This window comes from Microcebus murinus, chromosome 2 (genome assembly GCF_040939455.1).
Source record: "Microcebus murinus isolate Inina chromosome 2, M.murinus_Inina_mat1.0, whole genome shotgun sequence".
Lineage (NCBI taxonomy): Eukaryota > Metazoa > Chordata > Mammalia > Primates > Cheirogaleidae > Microcebus > Microcebus murinus.
The window spans coordinates 112,645,244-112,668,494 of record NC_134105.1 but is presented as its reverse complement, the minus strand read 5'-3'; the positions used below and the strand labels follow the sequence as shown (position 1 = coordinate 112,668,494).

The 23,251-nt window shown below is 45.3% G+C and overlaps 1 protein-coding gene across 1 annotated transcript in view; it reads left to right on the top strand.

Annotated features, from left to right (window-relative positions):
- LOC142876315 (LIM homeobox transcription factor 1-alpha-like) overlaps positions 1-22,159 on the top strand; it is a 39,290-nt gene extending 17,131 nt beyond the window's left edge. The window contains exon 3 of the mRNA XM_076010432.1: positions 21,834-22,159. Coding sequence (XP_075866547.1) covers positions 21,834-22,159 — 326 coding nt within the window. The remainder of the gene's footprint in view (positions 1-21,833) is intronic.
- The last annotated feature ends 1,092 nt before the right edge of the window (positions 22,160-23,251 follow it).

Here is a 23,251-nt window from a genome sequence, read left to right as displayed (position 1 = left end):
CCGCGCGGGCGGAGGCGCGGCCGGGTCGCGGGGAGGTCGCCGCCGGTCCGCGCCGCCCCGCGCCGCCGCGCGTTCCCAGGTGACGTCAGGCGGGCCCGGGATTAGGGCCCTCCCCGCGCTCCCCGCGCCGCGCCGCGGAGTTAATTAAAAGTAATGCCACGGTAAATCCGCCGGCTCTCCGCTGGCGGAGCCGCGCCTCCGGGCCGGCCTGCGAGAGGTGGCTTTCCGAAGCAGGTGCTGGGGATTTGCGCGCGCGCCCGTGTGCGCCCGTGTGTGTCCGGGTGGGCGCGCGCGCGCGCAAAGGGAGGGCTCGTCGGTTGTTTGCAGCCCGGGATCTCGCTTTCCCCAGTCTGGCTCTCGCCCCCGCCCTCGCGCATGCCCTGGAAGAGAGAGACGCACAGACGTGCCACCTGGACCCTGCCTGCCTTTGGGTTCCCAGAGCCTGAGCTGAGTCCTGGTTTGGTTTTTAGCTCCCCGTGCCACAGATACCACTCACTGCATGGTCTCCCCACGCTGCTCACTCTCTCTCCTTCTTGCCCCGACCTGGAGAATTCTAAGGGCATAAATAAATGGTGGCCAGACGTGAGGTTGTTTAAATATCAGGAGTGCAACACCTCCTGGCATTCTCTAGGAGCTTTTTGGAGTGCCGAAGAGTGCTGAATCTGAACATTGCAGGCCCTTCGACCTCTGCATTATGGCATTCTAAAAACGTGGTTTCTATGGATGTTTTCTGTTCAGCAGAACCGGTTGAAAGTTGCCTGGTTTCAGATGGGAGCGTGATTGTTAGATTAACTTTCTGGCCTGCTCTCTATACCATGAAAGAATCAAAGAATTGAAGCCATTATCTGAAAAATTCCAGAAACATCAATAAGCAGAAAATCCTGGCTAGATCATTCAAATGCAAATGATTTTCCTTCTTTCATGAATTATCTACCCAAGTAATTACTTTAGTTTTTAGTTTGGCCTTGGCGGTGAAGACCTCAGAGAATTAGTCTCACTAAGTCCATGACTGTTTGTTTATTCCTTACTCTCTGATTGATGTTAACTAAATTAAATTGAGGCCAGTTCAGCAAACATTGTGAAGGCCTATCTGTATCTGTCAGACACTGGGTTAGACACTGATGATTACAAGAGGAAGGGAAACTACCTTTGTGTTCTAGGCACTCAGGTTCTTCAGTGGGTAGGAAACTCCTATAAAAAAATAATTGCAATAAAATATAATATGCATGATTGTTATAGCAGAGACACAAAGTGCTACGGGATCATAGAGATGGGAGCAATACTCTCCCTTCGGGTTTGGATATGTGTATTAGGGCAGAGGACCTGAAACTATTTGGAAAGTGCTTATCAATGGATATGACATTGTAGCTAGGACTTGACAGAGTGGGTAATTTGTAGGCGACGAAAGGCAGATGAGTATGTTGTTAGAAAAATGGTATAGCTTAGCCTGTGCTGAGTTGCCGAGTGGGATTGTATCCAGGCATGGGAGAACGGGCTTCATTGTAGAGTTCCTCTGGGGCGCTGAGATCCTGGTGTAAGGGAGTGGTGAGATTTATGCCAAAATGTGAAGGGTTTTGCATATCTTATTTGAATATATTCTGATGGTTATGGAAAGTCTGATCAGAAATTTGTAAACAGGGTTATGGTGTTACTCGATCTGTTGTTTTTTTTTTTTTTTTTTTTCCAAAAGTGAAGTAGGGAGATGGATGGAAGTTGGGTAACATCACAGGCTGGGAAGGTGAGCGGGAAGCTACTGCTGTGTTCCTTCCGAGTGAGAGGTGAAGTTTGGACCTTCACAAGTTAGAGGTTTCAGAGAATGCATTCATTCATCTTATTCCTTCAGTACTCAGTGACTCTTGCTATGTGACAGGCATCATTCTAAGTGCTGGGGATACAGTGGTGAGCAAAACAGGCCAACCACCTGCCAGCAGAGAGCTTAAATTCTAGAGTGTAAATGACTGTGAAATATAAGAAGAGAGGTTGAAATTGAGGAAGACCTTGAGGTTTCTAAATTGTATGAATAGCGATGTCACAGAAGAGATAGAAAGTTCAGGAAAGAAAGACGGATCTAGATAATGAATTCAGGTGGGCATGGCATGGTGAGTTTGAAGGTAAATTTTGGAGGCCATGTGGATGTGGACGTCTGGTGGGCAGTTGAACACAAGGATCTGGGGGTTCAGGAGAGAGATCAGAGGTGGATTTGAGAATCGCAGAAAACCCGAAGGTTTTAAAAACTGGGTACTTTTCAACCAGTGTCTCCAATGATGCAATTGTCTGAGTCTTCTGGCTATGAGAAAACAAACAAACAACCAAACTTGTGAGGCTTGTGTAAGACAGTATATATAAAGAATGTTTTTCATGGTACTGGGTGCAAAGTAAATGCTCAGTGAAGGGAATTCATTATTATACATAAGCATGGGGTACTTCTGCTGGTCCTTTCGATACCCTATGTATACACTGGCTAAGGAGAGTGAGGAAATCCAAGAAGTGGTGACAGACACTCCAAGGACATCTTCCTGACTCACCAAAGTGCCCTTTTCAGATGGTTGGGAAGTTGCATATGAGGCTGCTTGACAGTGACACAAGGAGCCACAGCTGGCATTACCTAATCTAATAGCTGGGGTGTGACCAGAGGGAATTTTGGTTCTTGAAGGAGGGACAAAGGACACCAGACACCATCTCTGCAAAGTGGAATGTGCCGCGGGGAATGTGACATTAGCTCTAAGCAATTTCCCCAAGAAATGGTTTGTGTTGTGAATATGAAGCAGTCAGTTTAGTTTGAGTTGTGTGTTTATTTTCTTCTTAAACCACCACCTGCAACTTGGGAAGGGCTTCATCCTTCCTAAAAGCAGACAAGGCAATGGAAAAATAAGTACAGAAAATGTCCCCCCTCCCCGACTCCTTCCCTTGCCTAGTGTCTCATGGCTCTGCAGGACACTGTGAGCCTACTCACGCCCCATTGCCTCTAAGGGAGGTCCATTGAGACTTAGTTTTCCCCTCCAGAGGCTGGTAGAACCATGCGTTGGCATTTCTGATGCTTTTCCAAAGTTTGAGAAAAGCAATGGAAAATGCCTCCCTCTCTTTGATGAGCTCTGTGTCTCTGAGCCCAGACATGGTAACTCGAAATGAATGAGAAGGGCTCAGGACAGAGCTACAGATCTCCTCCAAAGTGGCATGGTGCCCTTGGGCCTCAATTACCTTCATCTGGGGCCATTTGGTGCTCCAGCACACGGGCATACCCCCTGGCGCTCCCCACACATGGACCTGGGTGTCCCTATCCCCCAGTTCATTTTCTTTGGGTGTACCCAGGGAACATGATGCATTCTTGTGGGACAGTGGACAGAGGTTTTTCCTTCTCTGTGTCTGAGAGAACCCCCTTGAGCATGCTTTGTCAGACACATAAAACATACTGATTTTAGTCACTGTCATGCCTTCAGTGCATTTGGACGGTCTGTGTAGGACAATTTCTAGTAATAACAGATTTGTAATCATTAAGGTTCCAGAAAGTTGGAAGAAACTTGTCTCAGACCATCTCAAGGGTTACAAGTCTCAAATTATAAGCATGGAACTTTTTTTTTTTTTTTTTTCAGAAAAAAAAAAAAAGCCTGTTTAAAACAGTTTGAGCAGGAGGAAAAGGGTAATTCAGAAATAACAACACTTGTGGTTTTGCAACAAACCCTGGTTCATGGAAACCCAATTAACCAATTAACTAGAACTTTCAATAAATCAGAAGAAAGCCTTCTTTAGTATAGTTGTCCCTCGGTATACTTGGGGGACTGGTTCCAAAATCTGGTCATACTCAAGTACTGCAGCCCTGGGAAGCCAGTCTATTCAGAAATTCAGCCCTCTGTACACACACGGTTCCCATCCGGTGAATACTGTGTTTTCCATCTGCAGTTGGTTGAAAAAAATCCCATATAAGCGGACCAGCGAAGTTCAAACCCATGTTGTTCAAGAGCCAATTGTATAAAGAAAGAATTAATCAGAAAGTAAGCTGGTATCAAATATTTCTTTCAAGCGACAACCTTGAGGAAGTGTTTTCCAGTGTTAGTCCCCTCTGCCCAATCTCCTATACTTTCTGCATGTGCAGTTGTACAAACAATTGCTTACATTTCAGACAGTACCCCTCAGGACTGGTCAAAAGATCAAGAACCATCACACACGCAAAAGGACTACTTATGTCGATAAGCTCTAGGTAGCGAGCCGGGAAGATGGAGTAATTTACTTTAGAAAACTTTTTATCAACAAATGTTAAGAGTGTTGGTGCTCAACCCCTTGGATTGAGTTTGTGGAGTTTTTGAGGATAGCGCGTTCCCCGGGCAGTGGGGAGTGTTCACCATTCTGCCCATGAGGAGCCTGAATCTGAATTGCCAAAGGCCTTCCCCTCCTGCCACCTGTGACGGACACTTGGCGTGGTGCAAGAGCACTGGATCTGAGCCAAGAGACTTGGACCCTAGATTTGGAGCTACTAAGCAGGGATATGGTCTTAAATAAGCTACTTTACCTGTCTGGGACTCAGTTTCCCCATCTGAGGAAATGTGAATTGAGTCATTCGTCTAGAAGTTCTCCAAGTTTCTTTATTCTTGGTGCTTACCCTTGGTGCTGTTTCCCAGCATATTTCACCAAGGGGCCACTGGAGGGTAAGTCATAAGTCTACATTCATGTGATGATCTGGGAGCCATGGGACAGAGCAGTGGAAATCTGCTGGTTTCACTTAGACCATAGAGAAAGTTATTATGTATATGTAGGGCTGGTCCTGCCATCAGGAAAAAAGAAACTTGAGAAGTTCATGGGAGAATGTTAGGACTCAGATTGCCATCTAGACAGCAAATTTGGGGATTTCCTTAGGCATTGCCTAAGTGATAGCTTCTCAAGCTATTCACATTAAATCGTTATAATAAAAATTAAATTAGAAAAAAATCATTATGGAATCAGAGTGTAAGCTTAGAGATTTTGGTTCACCATCATAAACACCAACTCAGAAGATTCCTGTCTTAGTCTGCTCAGGCTGCCATAACAAAATACCACAAATGGGGTGATTTATAAGTAACAGACATTTATTTCTCTGAGTTCTGGTGGCTGGAAGTCTGAGATCAGGACACCTTGGTTGAGTTCTGGTGAGGGCTCTTTTCTAGGTTGCGGACTGCTGACTTTTCATTGTATCCTCACATGATTTAAAGAGAGTGAGAGCTCTCTGGGGTTCCTCTCAAAGGGTGCTAATTCCATTTATAACACCTGCCCCCTAATGATCTAATGACCACTCATAAGGCCTTACCTGTTAAGACCATCACTTTGGGGCTTAGGATTTCAACATACGGATTTGGAGGGAATACAAATATGTAGTCTATAACAGTCTCAATCAACATTTCTCAAAATGAGCACCATTAGCTTTTTTGGTGGGGAAATTTGCTATTTTGCATTTATGGCCCCATCCACTAACAACTAGAAAAAGAGCCTTCATCCATTTGCAAATGCCCCTGGGAAACAGAACATTCCCAATTGAGAACCAATAGTCAACAAGTCCAGACAGTGGATTTGTTAATATTGTCCCCTTTCATTTCCAGATATAGAAGATTGTGTTGAAAGTTGTCTAAGACATCGTCTATCACAACTCCCTTATTGTATAGTTGAGGAAACTGAGGTTAAGTGCCTCATCCAAGGCCATGTTATTGTTAGTGGTAATAACAGGCTTTTCCCCACCCACATAGGACTCTTGTGCTACCTCTTTTGGTGTCATATAAACATGACCAAAGAGTTATTTGGGAACATGTGAAGGAGTTGTGACTAATAATGGAAACATGGGGGGCCACCTAGGATGCCTATTAATGGATGTCCTCCCCAGGGTCCTGAACCTTGGGGTTTTCTAGAATGAGCAGCTCTTTAAACAGTTTATATGGTTTAAGAGGACTTGGGTGCCTACAGAAGAGATGATGCCATATTTCATATTCTAAGACACTTTTTTGGGTTATAATTTAACATATCCAAAATTGGTATCTGAGTCACAGTTGATGTGATGAGAAAGCATTGTATCAAAGTTTAATTGGCTGCAATTCTTTCTTTCTTGGTGGTCCATGAAATAATGACATGTTTTACAATTAAGGGTAGCTTATATTTGATGAAATCTGATAGATCATATCCAGGAAAGGCTGCAGGGTTCATTCCAATTTTATCTATTCCTAGAGGTGACGTTGCATGTGATAAAAATCTGTATTTTTAATTGTTTGGTCTGTATATGTCACAGCAGTACAGATACTGGAGACAAATTGAAGAGGAGCTCCACAAGCAAAATGATAAGCTGTCCAGTTTCTCTCTGTGGTCTATGGAATAAGTTTCCTTTAAAGTCCTTTCTGGCCTATGGTTTTTGTCTGTGGCCTCTTGGATCTGGCCATGGTGCTGACTGCTCATAGACCATTAGTATTAATTTCCAACAAATTCTGGACCTAATGTCTATATTCTGGGGTAAATGTTTGCCATGTCTCATCGCCCAACTACTACTCTGGTATAAGCTAGTTCCAAGAACATTAACAAAGGAAGTGAGAAAATGGTTTGAGCTAACTTAGTTTTCAGTATGGCTAGTGAAGTGGAGAGTGTGGGAATGCTTACCTGGCAAGTGAAGGGACGATTGCCAAACCTATGAAATTTGTTGTCACTCTCAAGAACTTAATCAGCCAGGGGACAACCTGGGTAGGAGAAACAACTGTCAACATTTAAAACAGAACCAGTTTAGTACAGAGAATGAACTACACAGCTGTTGAGATTGTTGAGATGCAAACAGATAAGGTAAGACAATGTATACATTAGCAACAAAGGGAAGCTGCTATTATCCCTAAGCTGAGGGACAGAGTGAGGAGGTGATGTAACTTCTGGGGACATCTGGTCCCCAGCTGAAGTGGCCCTGTCAGGTGTGAGTTGGAGCCGTGGAGGAGATGCAACAGCTGCCAGAGACATCTCACAAGGCAGACAGAGACCGGGAAATACCTTGGATTCTCCCTTTCCTCTGACTTCTTTGTAAATGCCTCTCATTGGCTGAACCCAGACAGATGCATCAGCCTGCAAGGGTCAGCTGCTGGGTAACTCAAGGAGACAAAGAGAAGGGAAGGAGTACATCTAAGAGAATGGCACCTATTCTCAGAAACCCATACAATAGACGAGGAAGAAAAGTAGAGGCGTCTAAAATGGTGGAAAGAGAATTAAAAATCAACATCTGTTCAGAAAAGTTGGGGCCTCTTTTTTGCACAGAGAGCAGGCCTTCTAGAGTGGGAGGGGGCAAAGTGTAGAAGAAAGCCCACACTAGGCAGTAAGGGATTGGGACTAGGCTTCTACTCCGATCTCTGCCACTCACTGGCTGTGGCCTCCCTTTGTACTTAGACTAAATCCAAAGTCCCTGTCCTGGCCTGTGTGCCCTACCATGATCTGGCACCTGCCCCCTCACCTCCTTTCGTACCTTTCTTCCCTTCATGGTCTGTGACCTGGATGTAATGGCTGAGCACACCAAGCACATTCCTGTTCCCTCTGCCTAGGACAGTCGGCCCTGAGCCCTTCACTTGGCTTGCTCTTTCTTGTCACCTTCAAATGTCACCTTCTCCAGAGGGTCTTGATCCCTGAGAGGTGTGATCATTTGTCTTAGTCCATTTTGTGTTGCTATAAAAGAATACCTGAGACTGGGTAATTTACAAAGAAAACGTTTATTTAGCATGCAGTTCTGCAGGATGAGATGTTCAAGGGTGTGGCCCTGGCCTCTGGCAGAGGCTTTCGTGCTGTGCTGTGTCACAGGAGGTGGTGAAGGTCAATGGGGCAGCAGGCACGTTTGAAGAGAGGTAAACCTGAGGAGCATCCTGTCTTTATAACAACTCACTCTCGTGGGAACTAATCCATTCTTGAGAGAACTACTCCTGGAGAACTCACTCACGACCACGAGCACGGCACCAAGCCATTCATGCGGATCCACACCTGTGACTCACACACCTCCCACCAGGCCCCACCCCCAGCACCACCACACTGGGGACGGAATCTCAACAGACCTTTGGTGAATGCAAGCAAACATATCCAAACCATAGCACCATCTATCTAAAACAACATCCTCACTACAGATTTCTCTATCACTCTTACTGCTTTCAATCTCTGCTTATCACTTTTCACTGTTGCAATTTTGTTTAGGGTCTAAAATGACCAAGACCATTCTTTACTTATTGATCTTCCCCAAAGAAAGGTAAGTTCCAGAAGACTAAGGGTCTTTTCTGTTTTATCCACCACTGTGTTTCCAATACCTAGAACAGCAATTGCTGCAACATTTTGTGAGGTCAGTAAATGTTTGTGGAAGCCGTGGCTGAAAGAACACCTTTAAATGATATGATAGGCATCTGCTTGTGTGACTATCTCCCTAGCTTGTGGCCATTTCCCCCCTTTCATTTATTCCTTTTCAAAAAAAAATGGAAACAAAAATTTTTGGCTATTTCTAATGTTAATAAGACCCTCTTTGATAGGGTGTGTGATATTATTTACTTGTGACTAAGAATACTAATGGTTTGAATTTCCTGAGTGTTTACTGTGTGCCCAGGAAACAGATTTGGGGAAATTAAGCAATTTGTTCCCCAAAGAACCAGCATTGAATCCAGGTCTCTTCAGCTCCCAAACCCTAGCCTGCTCTTAACCATTTCACTCTGTTGGCTCTGGGTTTTAGAAAACTAAAACACAAAACCCTTGCTTGTCATCTCTGCTTACCCCTCCTTCACCATCCACACTCCTGTGTGCTATCTTGTGCTAGAATATTTTTGCTTCATCCTTTAAATTTATTTTTCCTAAATCCACTCTATTCTTTCTACAAGTCTTCTTGAGGAGGCCTTCCCTGATGTACTATCTGTGACCACACAAGATGCCCCTCCATGGTGTTCTTCTAGCAACCTGTCCTTTATCAAAACACTTCTCAGCCTGGTTTGTAAAGGCCCACTCACCTGTCATCTCCTCCACTAGACTGTAAATTCTCTGAGGCAGGTACTCTGTCTTGTTCATGGATGTATATTAAACACTTTGCAAAATAAATATTTGTAGGTGAATACGTGAATGATGGAAGTATGAGAACCTTATGTATACTGCAAAATATGTATTTATCCCTGAAAATAAAGCATCTGTAAAAGCAAGAACTCCTTCAATGGGAAAATGAAATTCAGCTTCACAGAAGTTTGGTCTATGTACAACTTCTCAGGTGCACATCTGTTCTACAGAGCAAGGCATTTGATGCAAAGAGAAGCTGTATCTACTTAGAACCCGATAGCAAAGTCACACCTAACCCCTCTTGAGCAGCTGCTGTCATATCACATTAGCCACCTACAGTTCCCAAAGCTCTGTGGCACCTGCAACAGCAAGTTCTTTTTCCTTTGCCAAGGTTCCCGATAACTTCTCGCTCCAGCTTTCACTGGCATAGGTGGAAATGACACAGCGGACCGTGAGGGAGGACTCATTTAAAGACTTGATCTAGGATGCTAAGCTAAGCAGGTGCATTTGATGACATTTGTGCTTCGTGAAAGATGCATGGCTTTGAAGTCATCTGAGTCTTGCAGCAGAAGGACTGCTCAGCACTTTGCCTCAATCCTGGAAGAGGTGATAATGAATAGAGGTGGAAGAGAGCAACTTGAGCATGACGGTACAGGAGGGATGAATCGGGGATGAATCAGGATGCAGAGTCCTTGCAGGGGGGCTCACTTACCAGCTTGGGTACCCATGGCTCTGGTGCCTAGTAGCTGTTACACCTGACAAAGGAAGGAGAACTCAGGAGCTGGGTGGTGTACTTCACCACAATGCACATCAAGGGCCAGCCCTGTTCATGACTGCCTTAGGTCACCGTGTACTTATTCTCACATTTCCCTCAAGTCATACCACGATTTTTTTTTTCTTTTTTTGAGACAGGGTCTTACTCTGTCGCCCAGGCTAGAGTGCAGTGGCATCATAACAGCTCACTGCAACCTCAAAATCCTGGGCTCAAGTGGTCCTCTTGCCCCAGCCTCCCAAGGAGCTGGGACAGACACTACAGATGCATACTACAACGCCCAGCTAATTTTTTCTATTTTTGATAGAGATGGGGTCTCGCTCTTGCTCAGGCTGATCTTGAACTCCTGACCTCAAGCAGTCCTCCAACTTCAGCCTCCCAGAGTGCTGGGATTATAGGTGTGAGCCACTGTACCCAGCCCTTGCCATAATTTTTAAAGAGGAAAACATGGTTTTTAAACATACTTTCCACTCTCCCCTAATTATCAAAACTAGCAGGAGTCAATCTGAAGATTTGTTTGAAATAGTTGAAAAGGTATGAAGTTCTCTGTTGAGTGAAAGCAAGACTGTGCTACGATTGTTCATGCCTCTTCAGGAGCTCTCACAGACCTCCTTGTGTGTGCCTGCAGGGCTGGGGGTGGGGAAAGAGAGAGGGGGGAACATTTTGGACCAGTTATCACAAAATGTGGTTCCTGGACCAGCAGCATCAGCATCACCTGGGAGATTATTAGAAACGGGAAGCAACAGACCCCTTCCCAGACCCACGGAATCAGAAGCTCTCGGGGTGGGCCCAGCAATCTGTGCTTTAACTAGCCCTCCGGGTGATTTGGGGGCATGCTTAATTTAAGAACCACTGCTTTAGGGTCTAGACTGTAATTACAGTGGTCTCATGTTCAGAGTAACAATATTTTTCCTCCAACTCCTATTTCAACAATAAACTCTATTCAAGTAAGGACAGGATTGGGAAAAAGAGTCTTTAGTGTTAGAAATTCAAGGCTAACATATTACATGAAATGTTTGAGATGGCACTGTTAGCAGTGATTTCATCAACATCAAGATCATCTTGGGACACCCAATTTCAATTAAGGGTAATAACCATAAGTACTTTCCGAATGGTCGTAATGGAGTTCACTGCACACAATTATACTCAGTTTATAGTTAATTTACAGCAAGCTCCCTTTACGAAAGACATTCATGCTTCCTTGCCTAATCTTGTGTTCTCACCCGTGGAGAAGCGTGGCCGTGGGAATGTCTACCGAAGATCTCTCTGTGATGGGGGCAGCCCAGCCTGCCAGGGCTCAGGCTCCCTGGCCAATTGCTCCCCTGCTTCTTTCCTGCAGGCTGTCTGTCCTTGGAGACCACGTGTTCCAGTCATGGGAGGACTGACAACAAATTGTCCATTGCACGTGCTCCATGGGGCTGTCCTCCCTCTCTGCCCCAGTTTCCATTTTCTTCTCTCCCGTCTTCCTCCTTCCTCTCTCTAACCCTAATTATCACAATTTGCGGTTTCTCTATTTGCATAACCTGCTCCCCTATCTTCCTATTGAAATGTAACTGGACTAATGAGGCAGTGGACTATCGGTAGGATCAATATCCGTGTGGAAGAGAAATTCAGATTGGAGTTTAAGGGAAATAAATTTCATTCCAGCTGAGCCCCAGCTGTGGAGGTAGCCAATAATTCTTCAGTAATTTCTATAATCATAAGAAGTCAGTTGGTGTTGGTGAATAAATTCATGAAAAAAATGGAACGACAGGACTCTGCAGTGTGCTTGCGACCTTGTGACCAGTGTGTTTGCAGCTTGTGACCTTTGGCTTATTTCTGTTTGTTCGATATTAATTGAACCTAAACTATTTAATAGCTAATTATTAATCTCCTGAGTGCTCAGTATGGTGCTGTGTTGTGGAGGGTAAAAAGATAATTTAGATTTGATTTCTGTTTTCTAGAAGCTCATTCTAGTTATATAGAAGATAGATAAAATTATAATAATGACAATAATTCAGCAGCATTGAAGTTCTTACCATGAGCCCTAGGTACCATAAACACTGTGCAAATTGTCTCGTTTAATTCTTATCATTATCTTGTTGGGTAGGTGCTTTCAACCCCTTTTAAAGATGGGGACATCAAGACTCAATGCAGAGGGAACTTGGTCAAGATCACTAGCTAGTAAATAATGCGGCCAAATATTTGAGTCCAAAGTACTACTTGTAATCACTCTGCTGTAGTCCAGTAGTATGTCATAACAGAATCTTTATATTAGTCTAGTGCATTATTTTTTTTAATGTACATTAGAGCTTATAATATTGTTTTCTTCTGAAATGTTAGGAGAATAAGTTAAGAAGACAACATATAAAATCATCTTCTAATTTTAAGGTACTTGAATAACTAAAGTATTTGAGATAGGCAAACATTAGCCAATTGTGTGCTGTATTTGTTTTTATTTTATTTTATTTTTATTATTTCTGCATATTATGGGGGCACAAATGTTTAGGTTACGTATATTGCCTTGCCCCCCTACCCCGAGTCAGAGCTTCAAGCGTGACCATCCTCCAGACTGTGTGTGTCGCACTCTTTATGTATGTATATTCCCATCCCCTCCTCCCCCCTCCCATCTGCCTGACGTCCAATAAATGTTATTCCTATATGTCCACTTAGGTGTTGATCAGTGAAACCAATTTCCTAGTGAGTACATGTGGTGCTTGTTTTTCCATTCTTGGGACACTTCACTAAGTAGAATGGGCTCCAGCTCTATCCAGGAAAATACAAGAGGTGCTATGTCACTGTTGTTTCTTATAGCTGAGTAGTACTCCATGGTATACATATGCCACATTTTATTAATCCACTCACGTGTATTTGGAAAGGGAGCTGCGGAAGGCTTCAAGCAGAAGGTAGAGTTGGACCTTTGTGTTAGCACAGAATTATGAACGCAAATAAGGCTTCCTCACTGCCCCAGTCAGTCAGTCTTTAGCCCATGGCTCTGTTTCATTTCTTCCTGGCATTTAACGTTGTCAAAGACTAAACTATGTTTTTCTTTATTTATTCACTGTCTTCTCCTACTGGAGGTAGGAAGGCAGAGACTTTACCGATCTTGTCCTCTCCTTATCCTGTGTCTGGAAGGGCAGCTGCACACAGTAGGTGCACTCTACATGGAGTTGTTGAATGATGACATTTTCCACATGAGCAGTTTGAGTTTTATAGACAATGAGGAGATGTGGTAAGTTTCTGGACATCCAAGAAGCATAATCAAAATATATAAAATATATTATATTTTCATTATAATGTTTTTCAAATTGTTTTAAACTGCACTATCTGTATTGAATTCATAACAGTCCTATCAGGGTAGCTTGGCAGGTCTTTATTACCCTGATTTTACAAATTAGGAAGGTAGGGCTCAGAGAGGTTAGGTCATTTGCCTTAGATCACACAGCTGGTGAGTAGTGGAGGTAAGAACAAAAGCTAGGTGTCTGACCCCACTTCTCCCTGCTCTTTTCAGATTGCCTGTCAGTGGTTTGTAGAACGGACTGGGTGGAGTGTGAAGGCATTGACCCAGCTGGGTATTGGCCTCAGTTTACCTCTCCAAACCAGCAAGAAGGCCTGTTTAGAACCAGGCCAAGAGCTCAGGCAATCTGATCAGCTGTGGGCATCCAGGCAACTTCTCTCTATAATTATGGCCACAGTGAATTTGACCAGGGAGGATTCACTTTTGCAATGAGAACATTTAGAGTGCTGGCCAATCACCCCAACTCCCTAGCCACCTAGAGGCTTGTTATCCTGGTTTTTTCAATATTGAGGGATAATTCACCCTTTGTCTTCCAATTCTGCCTAGAAACAATTTAATTTTCTCAGATGATTTAACCTCAAAAAGACTAGTAATTAATACAGCAAAATTGGACTAAAGGGAGAGGGTATTCGACCCACTCAAGTCACTTCCTAAATGGGAGCACACACAGTCAAACCTTGTTAATATAAACCTAATACAATGCCGTGCATGTAATACCCCAGGCCTGGAGAACTATAGGGCAGCAGGATTAATGAACTTTTATCTAGACTGGGCTCCGAGCCCCAAATGTCTGAATCAGCTTGTTATGAACTTCACAGGCTCCCTCTCAGAGGGAGGCAAAGCAAAACAGAACACGATAGGCTTCTCATGTAGTATATTTAGCCATGATTGATTTGAGTGCAGTGATGTGGCTGTAGAGGAATCTTCTGCTGTTCCAATTGTCAGTGTTTGCAGTGTATGACAGTCTCCTCATAGGCACACTCAGCATTTATACCTGCACTTATCAGTTGGACCACATGTGGCTGTGCTTTTATTAGACAGAGAGAGAATGTGTGTGTGTGTGTGTGTGTGTGTGTGTGTGTGTGTGTGTGTGTGTAGAGGGGGAGGGAGAGAGGCAGGATAGGTGTTAGCTTAAGATCTAGTCAAAGTGAGAAGGCCTGAAACCGATGCAATGCAATAGCAATTCCACCAATCAGCACCAATCCCGTCCTGTTTCCCCCGGCATGCCTCGCAAGCACAAGGTCTTCCTTCTCGAGCACCAGCCAGCTGAGGAAAGCGAAGAAAGAGGCACCCAGGCTGTGGCTGGCTGCCAGCACTTGCAGAGTGGAGACACAGGGCTCCCCTTTGGGGCCTGCCTGGGCGCCTGAGCTGGAACGCCCTGCCTCTGACCTGCCTGGCCCCTCCCTCTGCATGGCACAGAAACCGGCATCTGCAGTGGACATCTCTGAACAAAGGTGTCTTTCTTGGGACACTTTACCTGCGGCCTGACTCAGGAGTGCAGCTTGGCTTCTGGCCGCTCCACTCTCGACATGCTTAGTGCACAGTGATCGGAGACCTTCCCTGAGCTTGCCCTGGTGGAGCCTGCAGTGGCAGCCCAGGCTAGTGTGGGGAGGGAGGGGAGAAGGGAGGGTCTGGAGACATATGGGGATTTAAACTAAGCTTTGTCCCTTTTGGACTGAAAAGAATGGCTTTTCCAGCAGGCACTCAAGTTAGATGTTTCATACCCCCCCTTCCCCTTCCCCTTCCCCTTCTTTCCTCACTGTTTAATAACAACACCACCACAGTTGGATAGCACCTGCTGTTTTGCAAGCACCAGGTATCCTTGGATCTTCACAACCCTGCCAGGCAGGTCAGGCAGGCACAGGAGGAGTGGGGGTAGAAGAAAGAGTATCCCAGCTGTGTGCCTTTGGGCAAAAGATCACCTCACTTTCTTCCTGGGCCTCAGTTTACTCATCTGTAAAAAACAAAAAAATGATAGCAATGCATTTCCTGCATTATAGGGTTGTAGTAGAAACAGTGAAATAATGCAATTGTAAAATGATGCCATGCCAAGTATTAGGCAAGTATAAGGAATATTTATATCATCTTGTAGATGAAGAAATTGAGTCTTAGAGATGTGAGTTTTATTCAAGGGTACACAGTTTAGTAAAAAAAACTAGGGATAGAATCCAAGTCTCCTATTTTGTGGTCAAAGTTACTTTCTACCACTCCATCCAAATGCCCTTCCCATATAAAGAATGATCCCTCAGTGGTTGTTGGGAGACAGAGCATCTCATTTTCCCCACAGCTGGGCCAGGGCATACACAGGTGACTGTCATTTGCTGATGCATGCACTCTCTTGCCTTCCCTCCAGTCCACAGGTGGGCTGAGCCCTTTGCAACACCTGCTTCCTCCCCTCCGGCTTTCCAAATCCACTCATCCCTTACCTGTAAGCCCCTTCGTTCACTAACTTCTTTGGCTAATTGATACTCCTCTTTTCTAAATGCTCATATTTTTATATTCAGTTTTTACCATGCCCGAAGAACTTAACTATTTTATATTCTTTATTGCCTCCTAAATGCTACCTCTCTCTAACTCTGTTTTCTGTTCCTTAAGAGCAAGGGGTTCTTCTTTATGATCCCCTCACAGTGTACAGGACAGTGCTGAGTGTTTAGTGGCATGCAGGGAGTGTTTATATTTGAGGAGCCCGCCTTCCTAGGTTGGTCTCTTGCTCCCATGCCATAAATGTCCTGGGCTCTTGGCATAAAATACTCTTCTCTCCTTTTCTACCTGGCAACTTCTGCTCATCTTTTGTGTTATTCCTTTTTAGCCCAGGGGACATCTGGTGCTGTGTGCCCTCCCTTAGTCTCCTCCCCTGACTCCTCTATTCATTATTATCATCATTATTATTATCATTATTTTGTTGCTGGATCTTTCTCTGCTAGTCTGAGATCTCTGTGAGAGTAGAGGCTGCATCTTCATCATCTCGGGACCCCAGGACTGTCCTTGTGCAGTGCCCCACCCAAGAGCCTGTAGAATAAATATTTATTGAGTGCAAGATTCGGTGAACAGGTTCCAAGTCCGATCTTTTACTGGAAACTGTTTTTGGTCTGAGTTGAGATCTCCTTGAAGTACTATGCATAAGACAGTTTCAAAACGGTAGCCGCATGGACTTTGCTTTTCTAAAGAACTGCACTTACTGCCCCTTGGATTTTCAATGCTGCTTTGAGTTCACTGTGTCCGGAGCTGACCACTGCTCTTCTCAGGGAGAATGAATTCCAGTCCTGTAGTGCATGCAGGGCAGTGGCTGAAACAGCTTCCTATACATCCTGTCTTCACAAATTCCTCCCTTGTATCTTTCCTTCCTCCCTCCACCCACAACAAATCCCAGATCCTTCCTCTGCTCCCCGAATCTGAAAGACATTTACGAGCCTCGTCACTGGGGAAGCATCTGAGGCCCATTCCTGCCTCTCCCTTCCCTAGCATGAGGGTCTCTCGTCCCCCTCTCTCACCATCGCCTCCTGGGCCAAGCTCAGCTATCTCTTGCCCTGTTTATGGGCCGTTGGGACTTTTCCAACAACCTGAGATGAATCTCCAAGGCCCCACAGGTAGTGCAGCTCCATCTCCAAGCCATAAACCACGGCTGGGTCTTTCATCTGCGATTGCTTATGTCATAAACGAGTGGGAGGAACAGCGAGGGGAGAGCAACAGCCCTGAACCATTCCAGATTTTTCTTTTCTTTTTTTTTTTTTTACAAGAAAGGGGGGAAAAAGGCCCTAAGAAACATGTCCAAACTTTGCACCAAGCAAATTCATTTCACTCTGGTAGGCTGTGCGTGGAGACTTGATCTCTGGACTTCCCCGCTAGGAGTCAGATTTATGCCGCGTCTGTGCCTAAATGGCCTCCAGGGATGCTGACATTTGTTGTCAGAGAGCAGCGAGTGGTGTTCCTTTCATCTCCGCTGAGGGGTGTCAGCTTAAATTATGAGGGATCGCTGCGGCCTGCATCTGGGTGTGGGAGTCTCCGCAGCAGAGGGGCCGCTCCCTCCCTCCGCTGTGCATCTCTGCTCTTGTAAGTTTTTTTTCCCCCGTCCCTCCAGTTCTCCTGCTGATTCTGAGAGAAATCTCCCAGCTCTTTTAGAATGTTCCTTTCTCTTGGGCAAATTGATAAGTGCATATCTTAGGGTCTGCGTGTTTTCAAGCAGAAGTCGGGATCCAAGCCAGGCAGGGCCTGCCCCTGCCGAAAGAGAAGACGGGAGCCTGAACACTCCAGGAGCAGCTTGGAAATTCCCCAAGAGAGGCAGAGCATGCCATTATGCCCACGATGTTGACAACGCAGTGGACAGAAGCTGGGTGATGGTCGGTGACGGTCCGCATGCCTGGTGGCAGCTGGCTAGTGGCAGCTGTCTGTACTTTGAGAGGTGCCAAGAGGCTCTCCCATCCCTCTATCTTCAGAGTCTCTCTTGCTAGGATGAGCCAGGACACCTGAAATTCCACGTTGGTGACTATTAGGGTAGATGCATTTCCTATTAAATGTTTATATGTTATTGACCGTGGGAGAGAACACATCAGACCGTTCTAACCACGGGCTCCGCAGTGCATCAGAGGAGCAGTGCTTCCTGCCTGCAGTCAGAGCCGGAAAGAATGGGACTTGGGATTGTGTGAGTTTTGATGGAGAGCAGGAGGTCAGGAGAGGTCTAGGGCAGGGGTGAGCGCACTATGGTATGCAGGCCAAATCTGGCTTGGTGCCTGTGTTTGAAATATAGTTTTATTGGAACACAGCCATGCCCATTCATATTGTCTGCGGCGGCTGCTTTTGTGCTACAATGGCAGAGTGGAGTAGTTGCACTACAGACCATAAGGCTTGCAAGGACTAAACTATTAACTCTCTGGCATTTTACAGAGCAAATTTGTAGGCTCCTGCTATAGAGCATGAAGTGCTTCTTAGAATGCAAAATGGGGGTCCTGAAGAAATAGAAGAGAGCATGAGATATTGAACAGCAGAAAGGAGGAATCAGAGGGAGAAAATGTACCATGAAACTGTCAGAAACGCTCCACAAACGAACCACTACAGCTACCACTTCTCTTTCTCTTCCTCCTTCTTTTCTTTCTCCTTCCCCTTCTTCTTTCCCTCCCCTCCTCCTGCTCCTCCTTCTAAAAACAAATACACTTTCCTCTCTCTCTTCTCACAAGGGTGTGGAGAGGATGAAGAAGCAGCTCTCTATGTCCTCCAAAACTGGGCACCGATGGTGAGCCTAGAAAGTGGTTCTCCTTCCCACTTCTCCATCGGCTCATGATGGGACAGCAGCTCTTTGGAGATGCACACACGTCCCGGGCAAGGCCGAGTACAGCTACAGCAGCAGGAGGACCCCAGTTGGCCCTCAGCCATCCTGCCTCTGGGGCTCCGAACAAACTGCAGAAATCATACCTTCCTTCTAGAACAAGCCCTAGCTCCCTCTCTTTCTCTGTCTTCTCACAAGCACTCACACACTCACATTGCACTGGCTCTCTGTATTGGCCAGGGTTATTTCTGCAAGACAGGGAAATGAACACTTGTAGTGTTAAAACTTAACTCAGATCCTCCATTGATAGGAGATTGCCATTAACTGAAAACGTGTGTCTAGGACCAAGAATACATCTTTTATGTTGGAATAATAATAGTGATGATGATTGTTATTTATTGAGCACCAGTCTCTTCTGGATGGTGCCAAACCCTTTACATACATCATTTCATTTAATAATTCCAATAACACTGTTAATTTCCCTGATGGGAAAATTGAGTTTTGAGAATGTGTTCTAAATCACACATATTAACTGTTAGAACCAGAATTTAAACTTGAGTTTATATGACTCCAAACTCACGCTTGTATGTGCCATGTCACATTGCTTTCCTAGATGGTGTCAACACATCCAAACCATGATCATTATATTAGACTTTACATTTTCATTAGTTACATTATCCCCACTTATGCCTATACATTGGCGTCAAACTATTGGAGGAATGACTGTAAAAGAATCAGACTGACTTCCTGAGACATTTGCAAGTACCATTTTGTTGACAAAACCAGCAAAAGACATGAGGTTTTTGCAGATAATAAAATTGCACTTTATGTTTTACATTGCAAGTGTGTTCTACACTGGGCATTGCTCAGCCCTCACTTGCTATTCAGTCTCTTTGCATCACCTGCCTCGCTGGAGATCCGCATGATCCTCAGGGTGGGGTGTTAGCCCTATTTCCTCAGAAATGTCACTGAAGGCATCACCAGGGCCAAAGGAACATCCTTTTCACTCTGGGGAGTCCACCTTCCTGAGAATTCTTGGCCTCACACTGGGATTTGGGGAGTCTCCCACTAGTGGGATGGGTGGGCCTACTAAGGGCCTACCCGTGGCTTTCTTTTTTCTACCTTTTATCCTCTTGTGAGATCTTCTTATTTTCCTGAGGCTTTTAGTTCTTAAGTGCTTGTTTTTTCCTGGCCATTCTGGAAAACCTCCTTCCAGAAAGATTTTGCAACCCTTGCTGCCCAGGTGAGACTGAGATCCTCTTATTGCATCACCCCTGGAAAAAGGCAACCTCAGAGTGAGATGCCAGAGTAGCCATGCCTCATCATGAGGACTCTTGTTTACTCTCTTCTTTAATCTTTTGGGTTTTTTTTAATCTGTGCTATTGAGAAGGATGGGGTAGAGGGAAAAGACATCCTTTTCCCAACCTCAATTGCAAGCTGTCCATGTGCCAGGACCATGCTAGCTGCTTTTCGAGAAAGCCAAGATGAGGGACCCATATAACAGCACTACTTCTGTGACACCCACGGGCTGGGTGTTCTTGTCTTCTTCATGCAGGTGAGGGGGGGGGTCAGTGACATGACGTGACTTGCATGGGGCTGTACTTATAACGAGGGGGCAGAACTGGAATGGAAACCCAGGTCTGCAAACCTCAGCCCATTTTCAATTACATTAAAACAGTCATGTCCTCAAGAACTCACAGTGTGGTGTTCCTTTCACTTTCAAACTTGTATGTTTAAATGTTCCTAGAAAGAAGAAGCCATTGTCCTTTCAGATAAAAATAAGCTTTGGGGCTCTGGTGGAGCCAGAAATGAGAACTCAGCTAATGTCGAAACTAAAACAGCACGTGCAAATGAGCATCTTTTACCGAGCAGGGCGGGAGTGAAGGAAAAGGATGCGTAGCTCACACGCAGTGGGTCCCTCATCTTGGCTTTCTCGAGGTGGCCGGGCGGGGCTGGCACAGGGAAAGCTCTTGGGCGAAGGTTTTCACTGGAGGAAGGAGGACAGCTGAGCTCTGTGAGGATCCAGAGATAAATGAGGGTCTTCTTAGGATCACTTGGGCATACAACTACCTACGGCTTTTAACGCCAAAGGGAAAAAGAAGTCTCTCTCAGTAGGGTGTTTCCCAGACCCTAGAAGCTCCTCCTCATGGGTGAGACGTCTGTGGGCTGCACAAGGTACCCTGGAAAAGAAGGTGGTGCCTACTGGGGGCTTCATTTCCTTTAGAAGTTACCCCTGACACTGTTTACTGCTTATAGAGTTGAAGTAATTCACATAATTGTAGTCACTTTAACAGAGAGTTATTTACTTTACAGATAAGAAATTTTGACTAATTATTAGAGTTATCTGTCCCTACTCAGTTGTCTGCACCTGTAGGTGCTCTAATGCTTGTTCTCTGTGGCCTTTTAAACAGTAGCATTTTCTACCACCTGCCAGTGGCCAGAATTTCAGACGTAGTATCTAGGAAGTTACAAGTAACTTCTCCAGGCCTAGTCTTGAAAAATGATAATCTAAGAAATAATATTAATAACCAATACTTACTGAGAACTCACTATAAGCAAAGCAGCACTGTGAGTGTCTTATTGGTATAAACTCATTCAATCCTCACAACAACTCCAATGGAGTGGGTTGTCCTATGTCACTATTTTGCAGATGAGTAAAGTGAGTCAGAGAATTAAGTAACTTGCTCAAGGCCACACAGCTGGTTAAAGTGGAGCTAGGACAGGTGTCCTCAAACTATGGCCCGCGGGCCATATGCGGCCCGCCGAGGACATTTATCAGGCCTGCTGGGTGTTTTTGCTGCCACTGCCTGTCCTGTTTAGCAGCCAACTCGTCCTGGGCCCACAGTGCGCATGTGTGAAATGTGTGCCGCACTCTCCAACGGCCCTCCAACGATCTGAGAGACAGTGAACTGGCCCCCTGTTTAAAAAGTTTGAGGACCTCTGAACTAGGATGTCATACTGTGTTGAAGTCCTGAGGTGTAACGTAGGTGTTCTGGTTCCTGCCTTTGGGTTTTAGAAGCTTATTCTAAGAGCCTTCCTGGAAGCTTCCAAATCAGTGCACATAGGTTGTTGCACTCTTTTGTTTTTTTTGAGACAGAGTCTCGCTTTGTTGCCCAGGCCAGAGCTGGTGCCGTGGCGTCAGCCTAGCTCACAGCAACCTCAAACTCCTGGGCTCAAGCAATCCTCCTGCCTCAGCCTCCCAAGTAGCTGGGACTACAGGCATGCGCCACCATGCCCGGCTAATTTTTTCTCTATATATATTAGTTGGCCAATTAGTTTCTTTCTATTTTTAGTAGAGACGGGGTCTCGCTCTTGCTCAGGCTGGCTTCAAACTCCTGACCTCGAGCAATCCTCCCACCTTGGCCTCCCAGAGTGCTAGGATTACAGGCGTGAGCTACCACGCCCGGCCAGGTTGTTGTACTCTTACATAAAGCCATCCCAGGAATGTGGACCCAAGAGCCTTGTTATGGAATAACATATAGCTCTAGGAAGTGGATTTTGGGATTCACAGCATTGCTTTTTGCTCCTTTTAGGTAAAAGTGACGATGAAGAAAGTCTTTGCAAGTCAGCCCATGGGGCAGGGAAAGGAGCTACTGAGGATGGCAAGGACCACAAACGCCCCAAACGTCCCAGGACCATCTTGACAACCCAGCAGAGGAGAGCTTTCAAGGCCTCGTTTGAAGTGTCCTCCAAGCCCTGCAGGAAGGTACAGGAGGGAAGAGGGGAGGAAGGAGAACTGGGTCCACTTCTCCTCTGGGATCTCAGTGGGCATGTGGGGGTCAGAGAAGTAAGGAGGGCTGTTCAGACGGAGCCTGTGCAGGTGGCCTTGAGCCCCGTTGGAGACTCTAGGGATCGTTAATCTATGGCCAGGGATGTACTGGAGTCTCCTCATGCTTTTCATGCATGTATCCCGACTCCAGATGGCCCTGGCTCACACCTTTATTTCCTGGAGAGCCGTGGGAATAGTAATAATGATAATAGGTACCAGTCATGATGTAGACCAAGACGCTGTAACAAAGCCTATAAAAGTACAGTGGCTTGCAGTATGTACTCTTTTTTTTGTCTGGCTTGTTCCACTTGGTGGAGTGAATTAGGGATTCATCCAAGTTGTGGTTCATTCCTTTTTTGTTCTTGAATGGTATCGTGCTGTATGGACATGCCATGGTTGGCTTCTCCATTCACCTATTGATGGGCATTTGGGTTGTATCCATTTGGGGCTGTTAAAAATAGGGTTGCTGTGAACACTTGTGTAAAAAAAAATACAGTGGCTCAATGAGATGGGAATTTATTCTTCTCTTATGTCATAGTCGGGAGATGAGCAGGTCAAGACTGGTGGGGTGGCTCTGTCATCCCTCACATGGGTCCAAAGGCCTGCTCTAGTTGTCACCATGTTTCCAGCCACCAGGGTGTGAAAAGAGGAAGTGGAGTGCAGCTGCATTTTTAAGGACATACCCAGGGACTACTCAAATCACTTCCACTCGTATGTATTGGCCAAAATTTGATCCTGTAGACACAACCCCTGCAAGGGAAGCTGGGAAATGAGTCTATCTAGGTGACCACATGGCCTGCTAATACTTAGGGATTCAATTGCCGATTGGAGGAAGGAGAGAATGGATATTGGGGACAATTAGCTGTCTCTGCCACACATAGCTGTGCCCATTTATTGAGTACTTGCCATTTATTGATTGCCTACCATATGCTGGGTACTACCTTTTACACAATAAAAGGAAGAGAAAGAATATTCTTTATTGAAATTCATAAGGGAAATACACTATAAAAATTTTTTTAGCATTGTCTGCATCCCTATTTGTAGTAGTCAGCTTTGGCTGTGATTAAGAAACAACCCAAAGTCTTAGTGGCTCCCAACGAACATTTATTTCCTTCTCTGGGACTGTGCATTGGCTGTGGCCCAGCAGGGCTCAGGTTCAGGCCCCTCCGCCTGCCTCTCCTT